Source organism: Myxine glutinosa, chromosome 1 (assembly GCF_964187855.1).
Source record: "Myxine glutinosa chromosome 1, kmMyxGlut1.1, whole genome shotgun sequence".
NCBI lineage: Eukaryota > Metazoa > Chordata > Myxini > Myxiniformes > Myxinidae > Myxine > Myxine glutinosa.
The window spans coordinates 433,748,107-433,767,233 of record NC_136261.1 but is presented as its reverse complement, the minus strand read 5'-3'; the positions used below and the strand labels follow the sequence as shown (position 1 = coordinate 433,767,233).

Here is a 19,127-nt window from a genome sequence, read left to right as displayed (position 1 = left end):
GACACACAAAGGGAATAGGGATGATAAAATCTGAGCTGTCCTGAGATGACAATCTGGGCTACGTAACACCTGTCTTGAGTTCTGCATATACAGTCACGTGAAAAAGTAAGTACACCCCATGCAAATTTTAGACTTTTTCAACATATTTCAACATTTCAACATATTTCGAAAAGATCTCGCGAGATCTTGGAGACGGCGGCAGGGATTTTCGAAGCTCCACACGGTCTCCACGTTTTTCGAAGTTAAGTCTGTTCACAATTGTATTTTGTCGAAACTGTATTTATCTTTCGGTGTGTGAAGTTATTGTGTGCAACTTTGGTTGTTTCTCGGTGTTTATCTTTCATAAATTGATCGTCTGTTTGCCGTGTCGCGAGCAAGGCCTTGTACAGTGTGCACTGTACAACCTTGAGGCTTTGTTTTTCTCTCAGTGGTCCGTCGTTTGTGATCCAATAACTTTCGTTCTCTGTATTCCCAGTCTTTTCACCCATAGCCTACTTCCTTGTGTAAATCTCAACTCAAAAAAAAAAAAAAAAAAAAAAAAAAAAAAAAAAACCATTTCCTTCTCTGTTCTCATTCGTTTATTCATTCTTATTCGTTCGTTCGTTCTTCGACCACGTGTTTCTCCCCCATTTCCCCAGATAGTTTTCACTCATTAACCTTCAATGTTTACACTTTCCCCTCAAGTTATGTATTCCGTCATATTTTATAACACCTTTTTCTTCTTCTTCTTTAAAAGGCTGCTTTCGACTTGCTCACCAAATCAATTCATCCCAAAAAAAATATCCATCTCCTATAGTGCCTTTTTTCTACATTCCCTAAACTCTCCTGCACTCCATCCTCCATCCAGCGTCCTTAAACGTATTTTTAACTCGAAGGTCACAAGAAACTCATTTTGCAATAAATGTTCGTTTCCCATAAATCGTACACTTTCAAAAATCCAATCTCACCCCTCCCCTCCAAATCTTCCCCATAACCCCTCCCCTCCAAATCTTCCCCATCACCCCTCCCCTCCAAATCTTCTCCATCACCCATCCCTTTCAAATCTCCCCCCTTGCCCCCTCCCTCCTAAACTACCCCCTCACCCCTCCCCGCCAAGACGCCCCCTCACCCCTCCCCTCCTAGACTCCTGCCTCACCCCTCCCCTCCAAATCTCCCCCATATCCCATCCCTTTCAAATCCCTCCCCTTGTCCCTTCCCTCCCAAACTCCCCCCTCACCCCTCCCCTTCAAATCTCCCCACCCTCATTGCTTCTCAATTTCCCCCCGCTCACTCCCCCTCCTCGAAGCGTCCTCCCCGCTTCTTCCCCCTTCAAACTCTCACCTCCATCTCCCTCAACCTTCTGCCTCGCTCTTCCCCCTCCTCAAATAACACCTCATTGTGGCTCACCCAATCACCATCAAACCTTTTGTCCGCCCCATCCTTCCCTTTCTCCAAGCTATTCTGAAATCTCTGACACACCTTCAACAGCTCTCCCTACCTCTTCCACCTCTTCCACATCTTACCCTACCCCTCCTCCCCCCTGTTCTGTATCTGATGCTCCCCCTTCCTCTTCATTAACGGTATGGACCTCAAACATCCGGGGCCTTCGTTCAAACTTAACTGATCTCTCCATACAGGTTGCTTCTGTCAAACCAGACGTCATCTGCTTAACAGAAACTTTCCTCCTTTATGATGTCTCTGATTCCATAGTATCTCTCCCGGGCTACTCCCTCCTCCGGTATGATAGACCTGAGCCTCGTCCTGGAGGCGGGGTTGCTATCCTTATCAAAAACTCTCTTCCTCACTCGCCCTGCACTGCACTCTCTCCACCTCACCCCCAGGAATACCTCTGGCTACGGCTTCCCCTTCGCTCCCACCTCTTGTTCATATGTGTGTTGTACCGTCCACCAAACAGTGATGACTCCATCTACATCTCGCTGTCTGATGATATGGACCAACTTCTATCTACTCATCCCAACTCTCTCTTCCTCATATGTGGTGATTTCAACTGTCATCATGCCAGTTGGCTGGGTGTGGGTACCTCTCTCACCAGCCATGGCTCCTCAGCAAAGGACTTCTGCGACTCACTGGGACTGACACAATCTGTCAATTTCCCGACCCGGATCTCAGTCAACGGAACATCTTCTCTTCTGGACCTGGTTACGACTAACTTCCCTGAAAATGTCTGCTGCTCTTCTTCTGCTCCGATCGGATCATCTGATCATGTCCTTGTTAAAGTGGACATCTCTCTGACCATCCTCAGGGAGCCTGCTCAGCGTCGACGAGTCTGGCATTTCACTCAGGCCAACTGGCACGTTCTTCAAGCAGCCATCAATCATCTGGACTGGTCTCCCATCTCTACCACCTCTGACATCAACTCATCCTGGGAATTCTTCCAAAAGTAAATTGCTCTCTCTCATGCACAGATTTATCCCATCTCGTCTTCAGTTGTCATACCCTTCCTCCCGTCCATGGTACACGGAATCTTGTGGTGAGGCTGTTGCCCAGAAACAACTTGCCTTCGTCTCCTGGAAAGCAAATCCAATGGAAGGAAATCTCATTTCCTTTCACAAAGCCCGAAACAAGTGTGCGTCCACCCTCAGGAGAGCCAGGAAACAATATCTCTCCGTTCTCAAGACCGAACTCTCTTATCTGTCTCCCTCTTCCAAATCCTGGTGGCGTCTGGTCAAATCCGTTTCTGGTGTTTGTTCCCCCTCCATCCCCTCCCTTACCTCAAACGGCTACACAGCTGACTCCGCACGTGAAAAAGCTGAATGCCTCAACTCTGTGTTTGCCTCTAAATCTTGTGTCCCAAACCCATCCCTCTCTGTACCCACCATACCCAGTCGTACCCTGCTGCTCCTGGACTCCGTGTCCTTTCCTCCTGACAAGGTGGAAAAGTTTCTGTCAACCCTCGACTCTGATTCTGCAACTGGACCCGACGGCATCAGCCCACGGGTCCTAAAATCCTGCTCTGCTGCTCTATCTCACCCTCTCTCTGTTCTCTTCACCCTCTCTTTTGCTCAAGGTCAACTGCCATCTGCTTGGAAATCAGCCAACATCACCGCTTTGCACAAAAAAGGTGCAAAAACAGATCCTAGCAACTACAGACCAATCAGCCTTCTCCCAATTATCAGCAAAGTCATGGAATCCATCATTGCTTCTGATATGAAATCTTTCCTCTTCTCCAATGGCTTGATCTCTGATCATCAATTTGGTTTCAGACCAGGTCACTCTACTCTGGACATGCTGCTTCTGCTGTCTCAACAATGGATGGAGGTCCTCAATGCCAAACAGGAAATTAGAGCTGTCTCCCTCGACATATCACGTGCCTTCGACACGGTCTGGCACCCCGCTCTGCTCACCAAACTCTCCTCCTTTGGTATCCATGGAAATCTCCACGCATGGCTGGCGGACTTCCTCTCTAGTCGTCGTCAACGTGTGGCCCTGAATGGGTTTCTCTCATCTCCTCTTCCTGTTCAGGCTGGAGTTCCCCAAGGCAGTGTTCTGGGCCCCGTGCTTTTTCTGGTCTTCATCAATGATCTCTCTGACTCTCTCGAAAATCCTCTCTATCTCTTTGCTGATGACTCCACTCTCTGCCGCTCCATTCCTCTTCCCTCAGATCGGCAGTCTGCTGCCTCCTCACTCTCTGAAGACCTGGACAAAATCACAGACTGGTCAAACAAGTGGAACATGTCTTTCAATCCTGACAAATCTCACACTCTTACTATGTCTCTCCGAAAAGATCGACTGGACAACCCTCCCATCTACTTTCTCAACAATCCTCTCCAAGAAGTTCTGTCGCTCAAGATTTTGGGTCTCACTATCTGCCATGATCTTTCTTGGGAAAACCACATTTCCAAGCTGGCCTCCAAAGCCAGTCGCCGACTGGGCATCCTCCGTCGTGCGAAGTCCTTCCTCGGCACACCAGAGCTCCTCACCACATACAAGGCTTTCATCCGCAGCTCAATGGAATACTGTTCTCCCCTATGGGCCGGTGCTCCTGCCTCACACCTAGCTCGGCTTCACGCTGTTGAAACCAAAGCTTTCAGAATTATTGGAATCTCCCGTGATGAAGCTATCTCTGAGGGCCTTTCACTCACTCACCGCAGGCAGGTAGGTGGTCTTTCTGTCTTCTACCGACTCCTCTCCGGCCTTGCACCCCCAGCTCTCTCTGTGCTCTGTCCCCCAAATATTCCTACAGGTCGCACAAGATCTGCCAGCAACCCTCTGATGGTTAAACTGCCGAAATCTCGGCTCTCCGCTCACCTTCACTCTTTCATTCCTCTTTTCTCCCGCCTCTGGAACAAACTCCCTCACTCCCTTCAATCCCACTCCTCCCTCCAGGTCTTTAAAACAGCTGTTCACCACCATCTCTTATCTTCCCCCATCCAAAACCTTGATCTTTTCTACCGCCGCTAATTCGCCCCAGATCCACCTTGTTTGAAATTCCAACTTCTTTCCTGGAAGTCCTGGCAGTGTCCATATGTTTTATACCTCTCCCACTGCCCCCTTCCCACGCCCCCCCCCCCCTAAAGCCCTTGCCCTCTCTCAGATCTCTCGATGTCTCCATGTCTCTCGGTCCCTGCTCTCAAATGTTGTGTTTGTGTCCTTCCCCCTCTCTCCCCATCTTGTCTACCGCTCCCTATGTTATATGTTTTATGTGTCGGTTTGTCTTTCTGTGTGATTAATGTTCGCTCTTTCACGAGCCTCGATCTTGTATACAAAAAAAAAAAAAAAAAAAAAAAAAAAAAACATACAGCTATTTGATCTTCATTTCAACAATATTGATAGATAAAGGTGATATAATATAACAAATATCATGAAACATTTACATTTTGTAGTCCATTGCATAATTTAAATAAGCATAAATGCAAATTTCGCATGTGGAAAAAGTAAATACACCCTTGGCTCTAATAGGTAGTATTGCCCCATTTGGCAGAAACAACCTCAAGTAGGCGTTTCTTATAACTGTCTACCAGTCTATGACATCGACTGGGAGAAATTTTTGCCCACTCCTCCATGCAGAATTCTTTCAGCTGTGCGATGGTTGAGGGGTTTCTTGCATGCACAGCTTGTTTCAAATCCCCACACAACATCTCGATGAGATTTAGATCCAGGCTTTGACTTGCACATTTCAGAACCCTCCATTTCTTTGTTTTCAGCCATTCGTTGGTGGATTTACTGGTATGTTTAGGGTCATTGTCATGTTGCAAGGTCCACCTTCGGTTGAGCTTCAACTCTCCGACAGATGGCCTCACATTATCGTCAAGCACCCTCTGGTAAAATGAAGAATTCACAGTGGATTCTTTGATGGTGAGCTGCCCAGGACCCGATGCAGCAAAGCTGCCCCAAACCCTAATATTTCCACCACCATGCTTTACAGTTGGTATCAGGTTCTTGTGGTCAAATGCTGTCTTTGGTTTTCGCCAAACATGTCTTCTGGTACTGTGGCCAAATAGCTCTACCTTTGACTCATCTGTCCAGAGCACATTGTTCCAGAAGTGCTGGTCTTTGCCTATGTGTTCATTGGCAAACTTTAGTCTTGCCCTGATGCTCTTTCTGGACAGCAAAGGTTTCCTCCTGGCACACCTCCCATGTAGATCAAATTTGTGCAGCCTCTTTCTCATGGTAGACTCGTGCACTTTGACATCAACAGTGGCAAGAGCTACCTGTCGGTCCCGTGATGACATTCTGGGGTTCTTAGAGACTTCTTTCAGCATCTTGCGGTCTGCTCTCGGGCTGAACTTGCTGGGGCGGCCTGGCCTGAACAAGATGGCAGTTGTTTGGAATCTTCTCCACTTGTGGATGATCTTCCGGACAGTCGAATGATTGATATCAAATTGTTTGGAGATCTTTTTAAATCCCTTCCCAGACTCATAGGCATCTATAACCTTTTCTGAAGGCTTCAGAAAGCTCTTTTGATCTCGGCATGGTGACGCCACACACATGAAAATCAAAGAGCGAACCAAACTAAATGGCTGAGGTTTAAATAAGACAGGTTCCTCCAAGATCCTCTCTAACGATGTTCTAATCATTTGCACCTGAGCTGGTGCATCTGCTTCTAATTTTAGGTATTTGAAGTAGTGATAAATGTCTTCTCGCTTGCAGGTCCAGTTGTCTGAGTGTTTGGCCATTCCAGTCGGTATTTGTCCATTCGTAGGGGTGTACTTATTGGCCATTCCCCTACTTATATGTAGGCCCCCCTACTTATATGGAACTGTTGAAGATTCTCAATGGCACAGATGTGTACAATACTTCAACCAGAACCTGCCCAAGGCTGTAGGCTCACTGTACGTGCGTGAGGCCTTTGCTGGAGAAGGCAAGCAAATGGCGGAAGTTACAATTTCTCAGATACGAGAGGTTTTCATCACCAATAAGACTTATATAAGTTTTCATTTCAATACGTTTTCATCATATTTATACACCAATAAGACTGAAGGCCCAAAATAATAGAAAAGTGGTTTACCTTTGGCCTATGTTGACCTTTTGGCCTATGCTGATCTCAAAAATAGTTGTTGGTTGAATTCAGTTAGCTGATATGAAAATCCGATGCAAATTTCAAGTCAATCGGAAAATTGAGGATTTTAGAAATCTGGCCTATGTTGACCTTTTGGCTTCTGTTGACCTCAAAAATAGTTAGGAGTTGAATTCAATGATTAGACATGCAAATCGTCTTCAAATTTTAAGTTAATCGGATGAAAATTGACACTTTTAGACATTTGGCCTATGTTGACCTTTTGGCAGTTGTTGACCTCAACAATAGTTGGTGGTTGGTTTCAGTAAACTGATATGCAAATCCTATTCAGATTTCAAGTCAATCGGATGAAAATTGAGGATTTTTTAATTTTTAAGAAAAGTGGTTGCCATCCGGCCTATGTTGATCTTGTGATTTACGTTGACCTCAAAAATAGTTGTTGGTTGGACTCAGTTTGCTGATATTAAAATCCCATTCAGATTTCAAGTCAATCGGATGAAAATTGAGGATTTTCGAAATTAGAAAAAAGTGGTTGCCCTTTTGGCCTATGTTGATCTCTAAAATAGTTGTTGGTTGAACTCAGTTTGCTGATATGAAAATCCCATTCAGATTTCAAGTCAATCGGATGAAAATTGAGGATTTTATAAATTAGAAAAAAGTGGTGACCTTTTGGCTGATGTTGATCTCTGAAATAGTTGTTGGTTGAACTCAGTTTGCTGATATGAAAATCCGATTCAAATTTCAGGTCAAATCGGATAAAAATTGAGGATTTTAGAAATTTGAAAAAAAAAAGTGGTTGATCTTTGGCCTATGTTGACCTTTTGACATGAAAAATATTGGCGCGTGAATACCCTCTTGGTTAAGACCGTGGGATCACGGATAGCCTGAACGTGCTTTAACTCCGAGGCGATGATCAATTGCGGATTTGACTATGCAAGCACGGGCAAAAAGGAGGAAGAAGCAGCGAGCTCTTACCTCATGGCTCGCGCGCACCAGCGTCTTCAACCTGCAAATTAATAACTCAAACGAACGTGGAGGTAAAATGTACAAAAATAAACAGGTTTATGACACAGAACCCGATACAAAGGAAATGCGACGGAAGAACTAATTCTAAATTGGGACGTCCCCACACACATTTCAAATACGAGACAAAGGGAGATTGAATAAAATAATTGTCTTGTCGAGTGTTTGTGAATGTGAGCTTATCTCCATCTGGCAGTGTGAGGGATTGTCTGGCTCGAGCACGTCGTCCGACGCAGCTCTGTTTGGCGCAAACTGCCTGGTCTTTGGCACGGAGCGGCCCTTGACGCGCCGGCTCGTCAGCGCTCCAACGCAAGCCTCGCTCGTCGTTCGTACACCAAGGCAAGGAAGAGAATAGACGGCGTTCCTTCTCTCCACCGTTGTCCGAACTGCTTGTTCCTCCACCAGGACCAAAGCAAGAGAAGGCCCAACATGAAGGAACAGTCAGGAGCAAGAGGCCAAGGGAAGAGAAGAGGGGAAAGAGAGAACCAAAATGCCGGCGAGCAAGTCGTTTTGTCACTCGCGGTGTGACAGCCGCTCTCTCCCTCTACCAACCAGTGCCTCGTTTACTTCTCACCTTCTGACATCACTGACGCTTGTCCTTCAATCAGCGACCTGCTTCTAAGTCATCGTTTTGCGCCTTCCGCACTGATTGGCCAAATGTTTGCGTCTTCCGCACTGATTGGCCGAGGTGTCAGTGGTCGGTGGCCAATCAGTGTGCTGTTCCTTTACCTTTCTTACACCCCAATTACGGGGAAGCTTTTTGTCCCTTCCCCGACCAATTACACATTCTCCTGGGCGTGGCTCTCAGCCTGCCTGGCACGATGTTTGTCACCCATGGTGGCATACTGCGTGGCTGCTGCCTGTTGGCTCTTCCAAAGTCATTGTGGCGGTGGGGGAATTATTTAATGTGTAGTGCGCTAATGGGCCTATCTAATGTCTATGCCTATGGGATATATTGCCATAAGGGACACTGGGATGCTCACAGAGGGAACGACACACATGGGAATTTTACCCATAATCCCCGTACTAATTAGCATGCCCCACCCCCTCATAACAGGGATGAAGATACAAGCTTAATCCAACATTCGGGCGACACAGAAATTATAAGTGAGGTTCCCCATCACGACAGCCGGACACCTATGTATGCAGATCTAACTGGATCTAGATATTCCTCTACCCCAAAATCATAACAATATAGAGGATTTTGTCAGACCACGAACTCCACCACTTGGTGAAGTTTCCTGAAGATCTGTTTGAAATTACCTGTAGGCAACTATAAATGATCAGACAGACAAGCAAAAAAAATATGTCACCCACAGGGTGAACCGTATCTTGCCAAAATGTGAAAATTCCGTTTTTTCGTCATGACGTCATCAAATGACGTCATAGCGTCAAACTGTTTACAGATCTGGGAAGCACTCATCAAGGGCATTCATATGAGGTATTACTCGATATGGTACCTACGATTTCAAAATTTGACCTTGGGGTCAATAATTTTCGACCTCCAGCGCTAACCATGAAGGTCAAGGCCGATCGCCACCAAAAACTAATCAGCTGAGCGCCGGACCATATACTAGATTCCCATGAAGTTTGGAGACGATCCGATCAAAGTTACTCAAAAAATTAGTGTTTCGTCGACCTCCATGATTGACCACAAAGTGACCTTGACCTTTGACCTTGACCTTCAAAATTTTGTGTGCTGAAGGGTATCTCTATAGGACTCTGATATGCGAAGTTACAGGAGTTTCCAATAATAACTGTGGTCTACAGAGTGATCTAAACGTGAAAAAAAAATGATTAACCACAAACAAAAAAACAAACATACAAGCTGACTAATACATCTTGCAAAAACTTCGTTTTGGCAAGATAACAAACACACAAACAAACACACAAACCAAAGAGATCAACATACTTGTCTTAAAAAAAATTTTTTTGCCAAGCAACAAACAGACAAACAGATTGAGGTGAAAACATAACCTCCTTCTACCTTCAATGGCAGAGGTAAAGATACCTGTTTTCAGTAACTTGTTCAGGAACTCAAGTTGAAGCTGAGATGAACTAAGAAAGGTCATGTGACATGGCAAAGTTAAATGCACCAACACTAGGAGGAACTGTGCTGTGAGAATGAACTATGTGAGAGAGAACCCACATATGTATTCATTACATATGGTTGAGCAGAACCGCGAGTGCACTATGGCCAGTGGCATGAGCGATCGGTGAAGCAAAACATCCGGTCTATCTATTTGTACACACTAAATCAAGCCATTTAGGAAATGAGACAAAAACGGACAGGATGTAAAACCACATACCAAAGAAAAGGAACGTATTTAGAAGCACACAAGATTCAATAATAAATGGGGCACGTATTTACAAGCACATCAAACAATAACCAAACATCAAGAAAGGCACAAAAGAGCAGATCTTACTCATAGCACTTATTTCCCTCTGAGGCATTCTTACTTATTTATTTATACACAAGACATGGCTCCAACTGAATAATTAAGGAAAAAATAAAGAGAGGAAGTAAAGAGGGTAAAGAGGGAGGGCGGCAATAAAGAATAAAGCAGCAATAAATAAATAAAGTAAAGAGGATAAAGCGGCAATGCCGCATGCTGGAAGATGTTATTTATTTATTTGGCAAGGGGGCTGTGTACTTTGAATGTATCTGTACTTGTTTTTTTAGTTTGTGGAATAATTCTTCCTGCTTGGTCTAGCCGGTGGCCACATCGACTTGAATCTCAACCTTTTAGTCGGGGGAGGGGGTTGTCCCACTTTTCTCTTCTTTGGAAGTCTGTATTTAAAGGTATGCCCTCCATTAACAATGCTTTACCATTGGTGTTGAGAAAAATGTGGGAGCAACCAGCTGTGTGGACTTCCACATTGGGACCTGTGTAACTGAACTGCTCGGCAGCAATCAGTGATGGCATGAAGTGCAGTCATGCCATGATGGTAAATGCTATGCAAGGCTTTCAACTGTTTTGGTGAACAACTCTCGGTTTGATCAGGATTACTTATGGGGATATGGACAACTCCAAACTCTCCACTGACTGATAGATCATTGATGATAATGTGCCATTACATATTCAAAATAACACAGACAACAATTTGTGTTTTGAGGACCTATCTTCTCTTTATTGTGAAACTCTTCACAAATTCAAGTTTGATGAAAAACATAGGCAGGAGTCTTCTTCGGATAAACAATTTTACAACAAGGGTGTTCTCCCCATATCACACATGGCAATGAAACGTGGACTACAGCAAAGATTTTTTTCAAAATTGCTGATCAAACTGCAATGGAAACACGCCATCTGAGCATAACCAAATAGGGACAGGCAAATAAATTAGACATAAAACAAAATTCCGAAACGCTGATCATAAAAAAAAAGAGAACAAAAAAAATCGAAAAATAAAAAAAGCAAAAAGGAAGTTCTCCCAGAATTCAAAATCTCCCCCTCCATTTTCGGTAAACGATAACAATTCATGAACCAGTTTGTGAAAATTCACTCATAACTTTGTTCCAAGGGCTCTTGTTAGAATCCTCACTGAACCTCACTGTACACTGTCAGCCTCCACTGTAGTTTGTTTGTCATGATATTCCCCAGAATGCTTTTGACGTACTCAGTTTGAGTTTTCTTAATCATCCGGATTCCCTGTTGCTCTGGTTATCAGTGGTACAATTTCAGATTTCTTCAATTTCGAAAATCTCTTCTTTTTTTTTTGGTATACTGAATCGAGGCTCGTGAAAGAGCTAACATTTATTTCACAAACAAATCAACCAGACAAACAAAATATACAAAAGAGGGAGCGGAGGCCAAGATGGGGAGAGAAGGGGAAGCACACAACCACAACATTTGAGAGCAGGGAGAAGTGTGGGAGGGAGAGGGCTTGGGGGCTCTTAACCTCATTTTTCATATCTTGGTATTTCAGATGTCTGTTCTCCTGTATGGATATTCCTATGCATTTTTAAACTGCCTTTTCAAAAAAAACCTTCATCACACATCGAGCATTTGTGCGGTCGCTCTCCTGTATGGACCCTCAAATGTAATTTCAAATTGTCTTTTCGAGAGAAAGCTTTATCACATATCGAGCATTTGTAAGGTTGCTCTCCTGTATGGACCCTCAAATGTAATTTCAAATTGTCTTTTCGAGAGAAAGCTTTATCACATATCGAGCATTTGTAAGGTTGCTCTCCTGTGTGGATCTTCATATGCCTTTTCAAATGATTTTTATGAGAGAAAGCTTTATCACATATCGAGCATTTGTAAGGTCGCTTTCCTGTATGGATCCTCATATGTGATTTCAAATCGCCTTTTTGAGAGAAGTCTTTATCACATATCGAGCATTTGTGGGGTCGCTCTCCTTTATGGATCTTCATATGCCTTTTCAAATCGCCTTTTTGAGAGAAGTCTTTATCACATATCGAGCAATTGTAAGGTCGCTCTCCTGTATGGATCCTCATATGTGATTTCAAATCGCTTTTTTGAGAGAAACCTTTGTCACATATCGAGCATTTGTCAGGTCGCTCTCCTGTATGGATCTTCATATGCATTTTTAAACTGCCTTTTCGAGAGAAACCTTTATCACATATCAGGCATTTGTGAGGTCGCTCTCCTGTATGGAGCTTCATATGCATTTTTAAACTGCCTTTTCGAGAGAAACCTTTATCACATATCGAGCACTTGTGGGGACGTCTTCCAGTGTGGATCCTCATGTGTATTTTGACGTTACTTGTTGAGGCAAAATCCATTCTGCCCACATTACACTTATAACGTATTCGTCTTTCTGGAGCCTTTTTGTATTTGTTTAATTTAATGTTCGTCTTGGTGTTGGGAGGCCCAGGCATGCACTTGTATTTTATCGGAAGTGAGTCTTGATGTCGTGATTGTTTCTTCAAAAATGGCTTTTTCCTCACCGTCAAGCTGCGACTGGACCTTATTTGTCCCATATTACTTCTGGATTGTTCTATGGAAATAAAGAACACAACATTTTATTTTTTGGTCAAAATCAAAATGCAAAATATTTGACACTTTTCTAAAAAAGATATATTTTCTCAACACAAAAGATTGCATGTCAATTTTTTACATTTCCACTCACCACTTTCTAAACAGGAAGCACTTCCATTTTTCATGTAAATATCATCTGAACCTTCCTTTGCAGAAGCACATTGTGAATCTTCTGTGACAGATGAATCGTTGTTGTGTTGTCTGCCTTCCACATTTGCAGGATAAATATCACCTGTGAACAAATCAGCATTGGTCTTTTGCAGGGAAATTAGATTGAGAACCATGTTGAGAGTTCTTAGAACATGGTACGCTTTGGAATGTATACTTCAATTTAAATATAATAAGGAAGTTAAAGATCGTTAATTTGAAAAATTCCGGATGTTAAGCGTTATTGAATTAGTCTTCCACATCACCATCATACACCACCCTATTAACATGTACAGCACTGCTAAACTGTAGGTTAGTGGAAGTAACAATTAGGCGATTTGTGTTCAACAGTTTTCAAGTGTGTAATTCAATTTAAATCAAATAAAGATTGCAAATTTCATAAAAAAATAAATTCTGGAATTTACCGGCATTAAAAATTCTCCAAATTTCCTTTCACAAAGCTCTGGTCAAATCTGTCTCTGGTGTTTGGTCCTCTTCCCTTACCTCAAACAGCTACACATCTGACATTGCACATGAAAAAGCTGAATGCCTCAACTCTGTGTTTGCCTCAAAATTCTGTGTCCCAAACCCATCGCTCTTACCCACCATAACCAGTAGTACCCAGCTGCCCCTGAACTCTGTCACTCTCTCCCAACAAGGTGGAGAAGTTTCTGTCAAACCGCGTCTCTCATTCTGCAACTGTACCAGAAGACATCAGCCCACGGGTCCCAATATCCTGCTCTGCCGCGCTATCTCAGCCTCTCTCCATTCTCTTCACTCTCTTTGCCTCAAGGTCATCTGCCATCAACTAGGAAATCAGCGAATATTACCGCTTTACACAAGAAAGGTGCAAAAACAGATCCCTACAACTGCAGACCAATCAGCCAACTCCAAAGCCTACCACAGCAAGGTCATGAAATCCATTTTTACTTCCGATATTAAATCCTGCCTCTTCTCCAATAGCTTGTGTTGTATAAATCAAAGTCTCACAACTGCTTCTCATTTCGAGTTTAATCAGAATCGATCTCAAACAGCATCTAAGAAAGAATACAGGACAGCAATCATTCATAAACACTAATAAGCATCAGGGGTATATACAGTCATGTGAAAAGAGTAAGTACACCCCATGTAAAGTTTTGACTTTTTCAACATATTTCAACATACAGCTATTTGATCTTCATTTTAACAATATTGACAGATAAAGGCGATATAATATAACAAATATTTTCGCTCTTTCACGAGCCTCGATCTTGTATACAAAAAAAAAAAAAAAAAAAAAATCATGACATTTACATTTTGGAGTCCATTGCATAATTTAAATTAACATAAATGCAAATTTCGCATGTGGAAAAAGTAAGTACACCCTTGGCTCTAATAGGTGGCATTGCCCTCTTTGGCAGAAACAACCTCAAGTAGGCGTTTCTTATAACTCTCTACCAGTCTCTGACTGACTGGGAGAATTTTTTTTCCCACTCCTCTATGCAGAATTCGTTCATCTGTGCGATGTTTGAGGGGTTTCTTGCATGCACAGCTCGTTTCAAATCCCCACACAACATCTCGATGGGATTTAGATCCGGGCTTTGAATTGGCCATTCCAGAACCCTCCATTTCTTTCGTTTCACCCATGCCTTGGTGGATTTACTGGTATGTTTAGGGTCATTGTCATGTTGCAAGGTCCACCTTCGGTTGAGCTTCAACTTTCCGACAGATAGCCTCACATTATCCTCAAGCATCCTCTGGTACAATGAAGAATTCATAGTGGATTCTCTGATCGTGAGCTGCCCAGGCCCTGATGCAGCAAAGCTGCCCCAAACCATAATATTTACACCACCATGCTTTACAGTTGGTATCAGGTTCTTGTAGTCAAATGCTGTCTTTGGTTTTTGCCAAACATCTCTTCTGGTACTGCGGCCAAATAGCTCTACCTTTGACTCATCTGTCCAGAGCACATTGTTCCAGAAGTGCTGGTCGTTGACTAGGTGTTCATTGGCAAACTTTAGTCTTGCCCTGATGTTCTTTCTGGACAGCAAAGGTTTCCTCCTGGCACACCTCCCATGTAGATCAAATTTGTGCAGCCTCTTTTTCATGGTAGACTCGTGCACTTTGACATCAACAGTGGCAAGAGCTACCTGTAGGTCCCGTGGTGACATTCTGGGGTTCTTAAGAGACTTCTTTCAGCATATTGGGGTCTGCTCTCGGGCTGAACTTGCTGGGGCGGCCTGGCCTGAACAGGTGCGCAGTTGTTTGGAATCTTCTCCACTTGTAGATGATCTTCCAGACAGTCGAATGATTGATTTCAAATTGTTTGGAGATCTTTTTAAATCCGTTCCCAGACTCTTAGGCATCTATAACCTTCTTGCTGAAGGCCTCAGAGAGCTCTTTTGATCTAGGCATGGTGACGCCGCACACTTCAACAACAAAGAGCAAACCAAACTAAATATCTGAGGTTTACATAAGACAGGTTCCTCCAAGAACTTCTCCAACGATGTTCTAATCATTTGCAACTGAGCTGGTGCACCTGATTCTAATTTTAGGTATTTGAAGGAGTGATAAATGTAGGGTTGTACTTACTTTTTCCACATGCAAAATTTGCATTTATGTTTATTTAAATTATACAATGGACTACAAAATGTAAATGATTCATGAAATTTGTTATATTATATCACCTTTATCGATCAATATTGTTGAAATGAAGATCAAATAGCTGTATGTTGAAATATGTTGAAAAAGTCAAAACTTTACACGCGGTGTACTTACTTTTTCAAGTGACTGTATATTGCTACGGTTTTGAGATTGTACATATGACTTCAATAAATGCTAAGGATTGCCCCTCATAGTTATTTCCACGAGCAACACGTAGGCCCACTTGTAGTATTAGTTATGTCATAGTATGTGTAAGTATCAGCCATTTCCCCTATTAATATCTGCGTTGTGTAAAGACATGAGATTAGGTCCCGTTCATTTTGCGTCCACCCTCCAATTCCACCTCTATTGGCGGAATCCATCCCGCGCCCCATTTGGCTGTCCCGAGTCGAGTTAACACGAGGCAGGGCCTTGAAATCCAAAGGAAGGTTGAGATCAGCCACAGCAGTAGGGGGATGGTAAGGGTCATCAACCAATCAGGGCTCGGGCGGTATGGCATGAGAGGGCGTGGTAAAGGAGAGATCTGGTGAGTTCCAGAGAGTTCGTGGGGCGGGGCTATATAAGTCCATGCAAACAGCCCTCGAGAGGACTTTTACAGTGAGCGCATATCGAAAGGACTGGACTTGAGGGGGCGAGCGCGTTGTGAGCACTTGTTGGAGCGCATCGAAAAGGACTTGTGGAGAGAACTTTTGCGATAGCACTTTGAGGATTTGAGGAGTCGCTCGCTGTGAGGCTTTGAACTGTAGCTCGCCATATTACGTATGCGCCAGAGGGGAAGAAGAAGAGGCATTGGCGGTATGAGTACGTGGCCACAGCCAAACGTGCCGGTGGCGAATAGCGAATATTCCAGCCACGCGGGTAAACACGGCCATAGCTGCCAGTGATTAACCACCAACCGCACCAGAGCCCGCCCCCCTACCGTTCGCCCCATAATAACCCTCTGCGTCCAAACAACACGCGGAGAGCTCCTACCTTCACCTACTCCAAGGGACGTGCCGGGGACCGGAGAGAGAGCTGCATGGAAGCCATCCCTGGACGCGCTGGTGAACATCAACCTGCTCATCAGCAAGCCCCGTGTGAGTGTGTGTGTGTGAGACAGGCCCGTTTGTCCTGGGTATTAAGTAAGACTGTATAAGGCTGCTCTGTGTCCCCTTTTTATTGAACCATTGTGTAGTGCAAATAAACCTGTTATTCCTTTGCTTCCCAATTTGATTGCCTTTGTGATTTCTCCATTGACTAAGCGTGGTACGAATAAGAACCGCTTGAATCCTGGTCTAGTAAGTGATAACGGCACGGATCGCGTGCACACAACCGCTCGGCGTATCAGCACACGTGGTTCGTGCGGGGCTTATCGCCTCGCTTCAGGGCAGCGCGAGTATTTAGGCAATAGCGAATTTGGTCTGAATACCCTATTTCGCGCTGTCCGGAAAGGACGTCATAAGTCCCGGGTCGCGCTGGTCAGTCAAAGACAAGGGGACTAATCCCCCCTTGGTAAGGGGAGAAGGCCGGCGATGGATCCGCAACAATATAATATCGGGTACATGTAATCAACCCTCATTCGAATATGATTTCCTCACCTTCCTAAGTAAGCACGTAATGGTCACTGGTCTGCCGCTCACTTTCAGGGGACGGATATTTTTGAGAGCACTTTAGTGGGCAGGAGATGTTACTACACCTGGGTTATGACATGACTTAGAGTTCCTGCGTTTCACTACAGCTTGATCTCTGATCATCAACGCTCGGCGTATCAGCACACGTGGTTGATGCGGGGCTTATCTTCTCGCTTAAGGGCAGCACGAGTATGCCGCCATACCTGTATGTATCTATCCATAGCAGCGCGAGTATGCCGCCATAGCTGTATAGGAATTCATCAGTCATCATCAATTGAGAGGACACATTCCTTCGAAGCTGTCCATCCGATCATGCTTTCGAAGTTAAGTAATTTTTTCACAATTGTGTTTTTGTCATAACTGTATCTATCTTTCGGTGTGTATACTTATAGTGTATCTTTAGTAAGATTCTCGGTGTTAATTTTTCATACCTGCATACAAAATCGTCGGTTAATTTGTGTCGCGTATTCTGAGGCCTAGTAGGCTTCCGTGTCCAACCTTGAGGCTTTGTTTTTCTCTCAGTGGTTCGTCGATTGCGCTGCAATTACTTTCGTTCCCTGTTTTTTGTCCCAGTCTTTCACCCCATACTTCCTTGTTTAAAATCTCAACTCAGGAAAAAAAATTTTTTTTTCCTTCTCTGCTCTTATTCGTTGTTCTTATTTGTTCGTTCGTTCTTCGACCACGTTGTTCGTGATCTCATTGTTAAAAATGTTTAAACTTTCCCCTGAAGAACTGTATTCTGTCATATATAATAACACCTTTTTCTTCTTCTTCGATAAAAGGATGCTTTCGACTTGCTCACCAAATCTATTCATTCCAAAAAAAAATTCAATCTCTTACAGTTCCTCTTTTCTACATTCCTGAAACTCTCCTGCACTCCACCCCTCCTTCAGCGTCCTCAAACGTATTTTTGACTCGAAGGTCTCAAGAAACTCATTTTGCAATAAATGTTCATTTCCGATTAATCGTACACTTTTCAAAATCCAATCTCACCCCTCCCCAACAAATCTTCCCCATCACCCCTTCCCTCCAAAACTTCCCCATCACCCGTCCCCTCCAAAACTTCCCCACACCCCTTCCCTCCAAATCTACCCCCTTGCCCGTCCCCTCCAATTCTTCCCCATCACCCATCTTTCAAATATTCCCCCTTGCCCCTCCCCTCCAAATCTTCCCCATCACCCATCCCTTTAAAATCTTCCCCCCTGCCCCTCCCTTCCAAATCTTCCCCATCACCCCCTTCCCTCCAAAACTTCCCCATCACCCCCTTCCCTCCAAAACTTCCCCATCACCCCTCCCCTCCAAAACTTCCCCATCACCCCTCCCCTCTAAATCTACCTCCTTGCCCCTCCCCTCCAAATCTTCCCCATCACCCATCTCTTTCAAATATTCCCCCTTGCCCCTCCTCTCCAAATCTTCCCCATCACCCATCCCTTTCAAATCTTCCCCCTTGCCCCTCCCCTCCAAATCTTCCCCATCACCCCTTCCCTCCAAAACTTCCCCATCACCCCTCCCCTCCAAAACTTCCTCATAACCCCTCCCCTCCAAATCTACCCCCTTGCCCCTCCCCTCCAAATCTTCCCCATCACCCATCTCTTTCAAATCTTCCCCCTTGCCCCTCCCCTCCAAATCTTCCCCATCACCCATCCCTTTCAAATCTCCCCCCTTGCCCCTTCCCTCCTAAACTCCCCCCACACTCCTCCCCTCCGAGACTCTCCCTCACTCCTCCCCTCCTAGACTCCCCTCTCACTCCTCCTCCTCAAAGCGTCCTCCCCGCTTCTTCCCCCTTCCAACTTTCACCTTCATCTCCCCCAACCTTCTGCCTCACTCTTCCCCCTCCTCAAATAACACCTCACTGTGCCTCGCCCAATCACCATCAAACCTTTTGTCCGCCCCAATCTTCCCTTTCTCCAAGCTATTCTGAAATCTCTGACACCTTCAACAGCTCTCCCTACCTCTTCCTCCTCTTCCACATCTTACCCTACCCCCCCCACCCCCCCTGTTCTGCATCCGATGCTCCCCCTTCCTCTTCATTAACGTTATGGACCTCAAACATCGGGGGCCTTCGCTCAAACTTGACTGATCTCTCCATACAGGTTGCTTCTGAGTCTGACAAACTAGACGTGATCTGCTTAACAGAAACTTTCCTCCTTCATGATGTATCTGATTCCTTGGTATCTCTCCCAGGTGACTCCCTCCTCCGGTATGATAGACCTGAGCCTCGTCCTGGAGGTGGGGTTGCTATCT

The 19,127-nt window shown here is 44.5% G+C and overlaps 1 protein-coding gene across 1 annotated transcript in view; it reads right to left on the bottom strand.

The window, feature by feature from the left end:
• The window catches only part of LOC137420277 (uncharacterized), a 188,188-nt gene that overhangs the window by 84,745 nt on the left and 84,316 nt on the right, over nt 1-19,127 (bottom strand). The window contains exon 3 of the mRNA XM_078766101.1: nt 11,606-12,171. Within this exon, the coding sequence (XP_078622227.1) occupies nt 11,606-12,171 (566 nt within the window). The remainder of the gene's footprint in view (nt 1-11,605; nt 12,172-19,127) is intronic.